This window comes from Sphaeramia orbicularis, chromosome 14 (genome assembly GCF_902148855.1).
Source record: "Sphaeramia orbicularis chromosome 14, fSphaOr1.1, whole genome shotgun sequence".
NCBI lineage: Eukaryota > Metazoa > Chordata > Actinopteri > Kurtiformes > Apogonidae > Sphaeramia > Sphaeramia orbicularis.
In genome coordinates, this window is record NC_043970.1 from 29834886 (window position 1) to 29844646 (window position 9761).

The window sequence follows — 9761 nt, forward strand, 5'->3', positions numbered from 1 at the left end:
ACAGCAGGTGGAAAATTGTGCAGTTCCTGGAAATTGAACAGCGGTGCACAATAGCCCCTCTGGCCCATGGACCACATAGCCACAAAGGACTCAGGGCCACCTCGGACAAAAGCCTAACAACGGGGCTTCAAGAGAAGTCCGGCTCTGAAGTGTGAACCACTTATCTGTCTGTGGCTGTGGATACAAGTCATTGATTCGTCAGAGCACGTCACCAAATGACCCTAATTGATAGCCTGTGAAAGAGGTCACTCCATCTTTTCCAGCTCCTGAATCTGAAACAAGCTGGAGGAGAGGAAGGAAGGAACAAGGGAGGAAGAAGCTGCACACTAACCTTTAATATGTGAGAAGGAAAATGGCAGCGTACCAGCTCTATCTCTACAATTTTCTCTTTTCATTGAGGAAAAGTACTATTTCATTCATGCCATTTCCGTTCATTCATCAGCTGGGGCCAGCCTAGACTCACAGTGCCATCTCCACACCAACATTCTTATCAATGGACGTGACGTCAGCACTGCCTGCAGCTGGGGGGTGGAGGGGGGATCACGTGGTCCACGGAGGGTATATACAATAAAGTTGCGCTGGCCGTGGTGCTGAAAACATTCACTCGATTGTACATTAGCTCCAGTGCAGCTGCCATACAAACACAGCACACAAATAAATAAAGAACCGTCAGTTTGTTTTTTTTTCTTGATGTTGGTCACAAACTGAAGACAGAAAAGGTGGAAAGAGACAAAGAAAATTCTCTCAGGTGATCCACTATTCATGAAATAATCTTGGCTTTACCCGCGTTGTGAGTTTCACCACTTCCCCACCCCCCAGCGGGACTCCAGGTAAGTGGAACGAAATCTCATTCTGCATCATTCACAACACATCTGTTCGGACAGGACGTTTTATTTTTAATGTTCTGACAGGGATTTTTGTTTTCTAAAAGATGTGTTTGAAATGTGCAGGAATTTCTTTCGAAATGCCAGCTTTAGAAGAATGAATGTTTGCTGCAACAGTGAGACTGTTGACTGTGTATTTGTTAGGTGGATGTGAAATGTGATTTTTATGTGAGGGAGGGATCACATTTAGTAGTCTAGTGCTCAAAAGTAAACCCCCTTTTTAAGTGCTGGATCTGTTGGATTTCTTAAAAAAACAAAAAATTCATGACTACTCCACATTACTGGTGTGTAGCTATGATATGCATAAAAATATAAAGATATTATTTATATCCGAAAGCAAATGAATTTATTGTTTTATTTAATATTTGAAGTAGATTAAATTATCGAGCCAAAGTAGTGCGCAAACATTTACACCTTGCGAATATTTCTATTTGTAACCGCTGCCCATAAAAATTTTAAACCGGAGTTTTTGAATGCGAATATTAAATGAATAAATAAATAAATAAAACACAAAATGAAAAAATAGTGTAAATTTTTTACAAAATAACTCTAATAATCTTTCACCAGCTGTTTAAAAAATATTAGTGAAATCAGAGTGCAAACCACATACGCTCAGTTAAACTCTAAATGTAGGCCTATTTCATTCGTCTCCTCATCTTGCTGCTCCAGTTGATAAATACTGACATAGTTAAAATTTGGGCTGCGCTCTGCGCTGTGCAAACCTGCATTCCACCACTGCCAACGAGGAGAAACATGCTCACATCACAGAAGGACAAAGCCATGATTCTAACAGGGCTATTCCTCTGTCACCTTGTGGGATTTTTTTTTCTCTTCAAATTCCACCTTCAGTTTATTTACAATTTGGATGGACCACTCAGGGACCGTAGGGTTAAATAGATCAGCCGTTGCCACCGGCTTTACGCATGACTTCCCCGTGCGTGCTGTCTTTATATCAGTGTCCTGGTCACATCGCCTTGACGCATGGAATACCAAAAGCACAGCTCAAGCAGAGACAAGCAATGGATACATGTATATTTTCTGCTTTTGTTGTTTTAAACATAAGACGCTGTGCGTTTAAAATGGAAAGTATGTGCGTTGTGTTTGGATTGACTTGGAAGAAGAGGTGAGACATTTTAAATACCTCAAATTACATTAAAAATATAAATAACGTACATTTAATGCAGAAACAGTTTAATTCTGATGAGGGAAAAAAAGCTTGAACATTCGTAAATTCAGAGTGCGCGTTTTAAGGATGATAATTACTGCGTTAACGCGCGACTGCAGGCAAAAAGGCTCTTGTTTCGGACCGACGCGCAATATTTTAACTCAAATGAATAGCCTTTTCTTAATAGACATGGGCGTGTTGCTCGGTAAAGAATCACGACTGACCAGCATTTGATTTTTTTTTTACGGTCCGACCAGACCTTCATCTACATGTTGCCTCATAAAATGGGGTTACACAGCAACATCAAAAGAAAATGTAATTTTAAAAAAGCCAAGAAAAAGGGTCATACGAATTCAGTGCACAAAATACAAGCATTTCTTGCTGGAGAAAGAAATTAAAGCGTGGGACATATTAGATTTGGCAGGTCTCGTTAGACTGCGTTTGCCTTTGCTTTGTTCTCAAACGTTTGTTCAATTATTTAAAAAAAAAAAAAAAATCGTTCAGTGTCAGTTGCTTTTTTTTGTCTCTCCTCTCCCAGCGGAAAGGATGAGTAAATCTGAAACTGGTTTTGTTAACCCAGTAAAAGTGCCAGTATTCTGCCTGGTTGTTTCTGTCTAATCCTAAATCCAGCGATGTTCTTTTTTTTTTTTTTTTTAATTTGCACCTTTAATAGAATTGTTGATCAGAACGAGATAAATTAGAATTTTTCAGACAAATCTATACGACCAATGAATTTCCACATAATCAGTACCTAAAACCATATTGCGAATTATTGACTAGTTCTAATTTTTTCCCCCTTCTCCCTCTGCCACCTTCTCCTCTTCAGGTGCTTAACCTCCCTCCTGCCAGTTCTGCATGGTCATGACCTGTCATCACGCCCCTTCCACAGCCCACCTCATCCTATTGGTCCTGCTCATTGTCACTACAGAGCTGGTTGGCACCGCCCCTGTGTGGGGTGAGGGAGGGGAGGGAAGGGTGGAGGGGCGCACCCGGACAGACCATATAGAGGACAGCCTTAGCCCCTCTCTCTCACTCCCACCCCAGAGTCTTTCCAGCCCTATCAACATGACACAAGACCAGGACCGGGGCCCTGGTCAAGATAATCAGTCAGATAAAGTGACTGACCCTGCACAGGTGCTCGCTGTTCTCCTGGAGGCCCTCGACCACCCGAGCGAGGGTGAAGCCCAGGCGAGCGAAAGCAGAGACTGGAAAGAGGATCAGAGTCAGGAGCTGCCCTCCAAGGAAGTGTTGGAGGGTGGTAAGATAAGGAGAACAGGGGAAATGGAGAGAGAGGGGAGGGTTGAGGAGGAGAGGGAGGGGGGAGGGGCTGATAAGGTTATTGAACAGCTAATTGTAGGCCACTTGACAGCTGTTCAGGGTGATGACTTAAAAGAAAAAGAGGAGGAGGAGGAGGATCAAGGCTGGTCTGAGAAGGACGTGGGTGCTGCACCTGATAGTGTAAGTGAGGAGGAGGCCAGAGAGGAGGATGAGGGAAATGATTTAGAAAGTTTCTTAGACAAGGCTGGACCAGGTTCCACCTCACAGGGAGATGATTCTTCCCTGCAACGCAAAGTGAGAGGCTACTTCCAAAACATTGACTTGGGTCTCCAAGATAATGAGATCCTGCCTCCTCTCAAGGGCTACAAGGCTTATAACACTCAGTTAGCACGAGCAGGAAAGAAACTCCACTGGCAGGAGAATGGAGCACGCAACCGACCCGTTAAGGGGGGCAACTTCATGGATGACTTCGAGGATGAGGGTGAGGAGCTGGAGGAGGAGGTTGAGGAAGAGGAGGAAAGCCTGTCCCATATGGAAGAGGAGGCGAGGGCACGTGCAGAGAAACAGGAGGTGCTCCGTCAGCAGGAGGAGGCAGAGCGAGCCAGAGAAGAGGAGCAGCGGCTGGCGGACATTGCCTCTGACATGCTGCTGCAGTACATGGGCAGGAAGCAGCAGTCATACATGAAGCCCCGGCAGAAAAGCAGCACGGGAGCTGCAGGTAACACTGCCGAGGACAAGCGCTCCGAGGAGGTTATCCCAGACGAAGATGACCTGGACCAACAAATGATTGACAGACTCATTGAGATTAGCAGCAAGCTGCACCTGCCTGCTGACGATGTGATTGAGATTATTAGTGATGTGGAGGAGAAGAAGAAGAAAAGGAAAGAACTGCAACAGCAGCCTATCAACCACAACCCTGTCGCCCCACGCTTCCGCCCTCTGGTACCTCCTCCTCTGGCTGCTCCACCTATCTACCACTACACAGCCTCAAAAAACCCCAAGAAAGCCCCTTATAAGTACAAGTCTAACAAAAAATGGCAGAAGGACAAAATCAAGTCATACAAGCAGGACTATTGGTATAAGCCTCAGAAGCAGCTTGACTACTGGTATAAACCCCAGAAACAGTTTTTAGCCTTCCCCTCATACCCATACTACCAGAAGCCATATCGAGCATATTATCCTGTTTATTTTCCATACCCCAAATCACAGTATTATGGTAAGCCAGTCCCCCCAAGAGACCAGCCATTCGGCCCCCAGGAGCTTGACCTCCAGCCCCCGAGGCGAAAGCACTGGGCTGGGGGTAAGAACCGAGGACAGGGCTGGAGGCAGCAGCCACCTCCACGCCTGCCTCTCACTCCTTATATCTCTAACTATATCCTTCCTCACCCACGGACCTACCAAACCCTACCTCCCCCCAAACCAATAACCACACCCAGGAGAGGCAGGCGACCTCCGTACTTCTATCCACAAGTCACACCAGGAGATGACTATGAGGAAGATGGGCTGGTGCCCCAGCTGGACAGTGAGGAGGAACTGGAGAACTTTATCGAGAGGATCTACATGAAACGCAGAATGTATTGAGAGACTTTATGGGCTTTTGTCAGATCAGAGGGACTGACAGCTGTAAGAGAAGTGAAAAAAAGACTCATAGGAGATAATGAGTTTTGAGCCTGATGGAAACTTAAGGGTCCAGAGAAGAAAAGTTAGATTTATGTTGTTTATTCACTGTATTTTTGTTGATTTTGTTGGTCAGGGAGAGGATGAAGTTTAAGCTCCCTGTAACCATGTTCAGCCTCTTGCTCAGTTTACATTTTGAAACAGAACATACCATAGTGTATGTCTGCCTCCATTCAGGTTGAATCTCTGATGCTCTTGCATATTTCAGAGTTTTCTAGAACATACACGAACACATGCACACATGCATACATACACACAGATAAACACATGCATATCAAAACACTACACATTTTTGACACATTCAAAAGCAGATGTGCCCATTTTAAGAGAATCATGTTTACAACATACAACATGTTTGTATTTTTTGTTGAGTTTGTGTATGTCATAACAGAATTTTAAGTAGTTCACTGACTTCTTAGCTATATAGGTATGACAATGGGAAAAAAAAACACTGAACACTGCTTTAGTCAATGTTGACAGTTTGACATGTTTTTGTTGTATTTCTTGTGTGTAGTTGCCTTTCTTATTCCTGATTGGATCAACTTTAAACAACTGCAATTTGCAAAGGTGCCAAATACACACATTTCAGTTTTTCAAACTCAAGATTATGAATTTTGCCTTACAAGCACCATGGTTCTATAAGGGAAATATCATATTGCATATTATACTATCATTGCAAATGGTCCCAATGTAGAAACCCTGTGGACTCCAAAAGCACAAACTTAAACACTAAACACTTCCAACCTGGTGGACTAAGGGTTTTTAATCATTTTGGGATCCAGATGTTATTGTGTCAACATATTTATAGTTGATCCACCATAATCAGTATCACTCACATTCACAACACAGTACTCCTTTACCAGTTAGGAGCTCATAATTTCTTTGTTTTTTCCCCATACTTTTCCACTCACTATCAGTGCAGAAGCATCTTTACTTGCTGATTTCTTACACTTCTTCTCCTCACCATGCACTATCTCTACTTTTTGGTTTTTATTTCTTTAAAAAAATACTTGAAGTCACACTATTTGTTCTACAGCCTTTTAAAAACAGATCCACCAAGAGGCTATAAGCATTTTGTTCATTTTCAGAAGTAATTCATTGAAAAGTTTCAGGCCGGGGAGTCAGGGATTGCGCTTAAAACGTTAAATGCACGTCTTTCTACTTGCATCTTAAAAAATGAACAAAAAAAACAAACAAAAAAAAGAGAAAAAATAAAACAGTATGGAGAAACCAAGATGATTGTTTTCTCTGAATAAACTGTGATCATAAAAAAAAAGAAATCTCAAAAGGAAGAGGGCCACTGTGTCCACAGTGAAGCCATCTGTCTTGTAAAAAGAGAGTGTTGTTGTTGATGTCACCTTTAGCATTGTAAGATGTACAGTGTGAAATAAATATGCCCGTGCAATGTGTAAATAACAGCATGATGATTACTAGTTTTGCTATATGATAAAAAATAAAAGCAATTATTTTATTAAAGTTCAGTTTTTTAATGGCTTTTTGGAGAGTGCTATGTCTTACAGCAGCAAATTTAGTAGCATTGTTGAATTTATGACTAACAAAAGAAGGGAAATAAGGGAAACAAATGAAGACAATTGACGCTTAGTGACAGCACCACGTGTACAGTGTATGACAGGCTCTTAACAATGAGACAAATCTATAGAGGGACAGAGTTTATAATATGCCAAGACAATCAATAAAGAACATAAGAAAAACAAGAACAGAAATGAAAAGGGGAGGAATAACTGAAGAAAGGAAAAATTCAGAAGGAGGGAGAAAAATGGTAACTGCAGTGATTGATGAGTCACATGATTGGTGGATGAGTCATCCATCTGTACACTTTACTGCGCAGGACCACACACTCGTGCGCACACACACACACACATGCACAGTCTCTTTGAGCTGTATAGTAATTTAGCTGCTGGCATTCAAGATAATGATTGAGTCGTGTTCACTCCTGCCTCGAGCCAGCCAATCGGCCGCTGGAAAGGTGTTTGGTAGATAGGTTTTTACCATATCTTGTTTCCACACCTCCCCCTCACACAGGCAATATGTCCTTCTGCTATGATTCCTTGAAGTGCTTCTGACTGTCCCTTGTTTGGCATCAGAACAAACCTTATGTATGCTGTCACTGCCACAAACACTGACGGTGATTTAGAGGCTGTCAGTATGTTCTGATCACCTGTTATCTTGAAAGCTTACTCACCAGTTGATTGGCCGGGTACATTTCAAGGCATTATCGTGCCTTGTCAAGTTATTCTTGTGCATCATATTATTAAACCGGGTTTTTTTAATTACAGCTTGTACCTTTTTTTTTTTATCTGGTTATAATGTTTATTTGTTGTGGCTACAGACACACAGATTTAATAATTAGGAGTGACTGAGCTCTGAAAACATCACTTTTGGTCACTGGCCTTCAGCCAGCTATGCTGCTGTGAAGAGAAAAAAAAACACTGTGCTACGACAACAGCAGCCGACTCCATTTGTGAGATGTATTTATGTAAAGCAGTATATAAGGAAATGTAAGGTACTGTATGCTGTTTTATGAAGAAGAAGAAGAAGCATAATGCTAGCTGCTGGTAAGCCGCTAGTTATCACAGATAATCCCTTAAAGCTGCTGTACATTACACAGTTCATCTTCAGTAACAATGGAATAAATGACTGCCATGTGAAAGGAGTCACCCACTGTGAAATCTACAGAGAAATACCCAACTCTGCACCTTCTCCCAGCTCTACAGCGTTAGATCACTTTCAGCTCTTTGTTTGGTTGTCAGGTTCACAACTTGACCATTCTGGTTTATTCCCATGCTTCTCACAGCTCTGCTTCATGCCGTTGCAGTAGCTCAGTATTAAAAGGCAGTCAGCAAAGTCAACTAACTAGTGCAGTGAACTAGATATTTCCCTGACGAGTGTGTGGTAACAAAACAGAGTCACTTTAAATGGAGAGTGAATAGTGACCTGAGTTTCAATAAGTGGGTAGAAGGCAACCTCAAGTGGCCAAAAATATCAGTTATTTCAGATCTAACTTTCACATAGAAAGATACATTTTTAACTTAGAAATAGTACAAATAATCATACTTTAAAGCCAGTTCGGGTGATGAATATGTTGACGTGTGAGCTCACTAGCTTAAATAAAAACTAAAAGGAACACTGTGAAATTTACATGCACTAATCACTTTATTTTCAATGAGTGAATAGATTGTAAAGTGTTAATATTAATTGACTACAATCTTGATTGCACCAAGTGCACTCAATTCTATGTAGGTGCTTCTATGAAACTGGGCTCGTTTTGGTACCTGGCAATTTGCCAGCTTTTTAAACCCAATAATAAAAGAGAAATTTAGACATATTTCCCCCCAGGATGTACCTGATGATGATCTCAGATAAATGCAAAAAAAAATTATACTGTTGCTTTGAGCCCTCCCAAAATTAATGAATTTTTGATGAAATATTGGGGCCAAAAATAGGACCAAAATGGGGACATGAAAAGCTACCTTGGTGTCAGTGCATTTGATCTGGAACACATAGCTTGAAATGGTATTATAAATGACTATAAATAAAGACACTGTTAAATTTGTCGATCCTAATAATCTGTGATTTCACGTCCTTGTTACTGTGTTACACATGGATTTTTGTATAAAAAATTATATTAAAAAATATAAAAATGTGTTTTATCTGAAAAATTGTTTCTCTTTTATCTCGGTAAAATATTTATTTTTTAAAATAGACCCAAAGTGCTTCCAAACTTGCTTCATAACATTAGTCAACATTGGGTTAGAATTTTTAGCCCCTCTGTCCTGTTTTTAGGGACCAGTTTCATAGAAGCACCCATGTAAAAGAACTCTGGGTTTTCCTAAAATCTTCATGTTTGCTCCCAAAATGCTTATTATCCGTTTTCTGCTCCTCTAAAGTCATTCTACAGCAGTATCTTCTGTTTGAAAAGGAGTCATCCAATTCCAGCTCCCAGCACAACACAGACACCAACACAAACTTTAGATAAACACAAGAGCAACATGTTGGGGACAGAATACTGGCTGCAGTTTTCACTAACAAAGATTATCTGAATGCTTCAGACAAACTCTCTAGATTGTTCAACATTTTTCCATACACATCAAATGTTTTGATCTGCAAATGTTCCAAGGAGTAAGAATAACACTTTATGTGAGTGGACAGATGACTGAAATGGGAATAGAGGAATACTGGGTGATTGTGCTTCACGGTTGACATCCATAATCAACTGAGCATACTATTTAGATTGCATTACAGTAGTGAACCATACACCTTTGTAATGTTCTTATGATACATTTGAAAAAGTCTGAGTTATTACAGTTTTTGTTCATAAAATGTGCGAGAGTAAAAAAGCTGATTCTGACTGAATGCAATTTGTACTTCATAGACGTCATGTCTGGAAAAAGTGGAAAACAAAGCAGGTCTGCTCACACAATATAAGATGTTTAAAGCTGATGATGCTCACACACTGTATGCCATGAAAAGATGCCTTTTATAATGTTCTTTCACACTTTGTTGACAAGGCGAGGACAAAAAGACATTGTCTTGATGATGTTGGACTGCATATTTGTTTTTCTATGACATACACACAAATGAGATTAAAATTTTTCAACACAATGCATTATTGTGTGTCAAGCTTTAGATCACATTACCTCTTTATAGTAATCATTTATATTTTGCCTGGTGGGAGTAGTATAATTAATTTGCAATTTGAATTTTGCAAAAGGCTCCAACTCTCACAGGAACAAAAT

At 40.8% G+C, this 9761-nt stretch overlaps 1 protein-coding gene across 1 annotated transcript; it reads left to right on the forward strand.

The window, feature by feature from the left end:
* Positions 1–606: 606 nt before the first annotated feature.
* LOC115433499 (neurosecretory protein VGF) lies at positions 607–6480 on the forward strand. Its single transcript, XM_030154949.1, has 2 exons — positions 607–830; positions 2876–6480. Exon 2 carries the CDS (start codon positions 2905–2907, stop codon positions 4906–4908), a length of 2004 nt encoding a protein of 667 aa, XP_030010809.1. The 5' UTR covers positions 607–830; positions 2876–2904; the 3' UTR covers positions 4909–6480.
* Positions 6481–9761: the final 3281 nt, after the last annotated feature.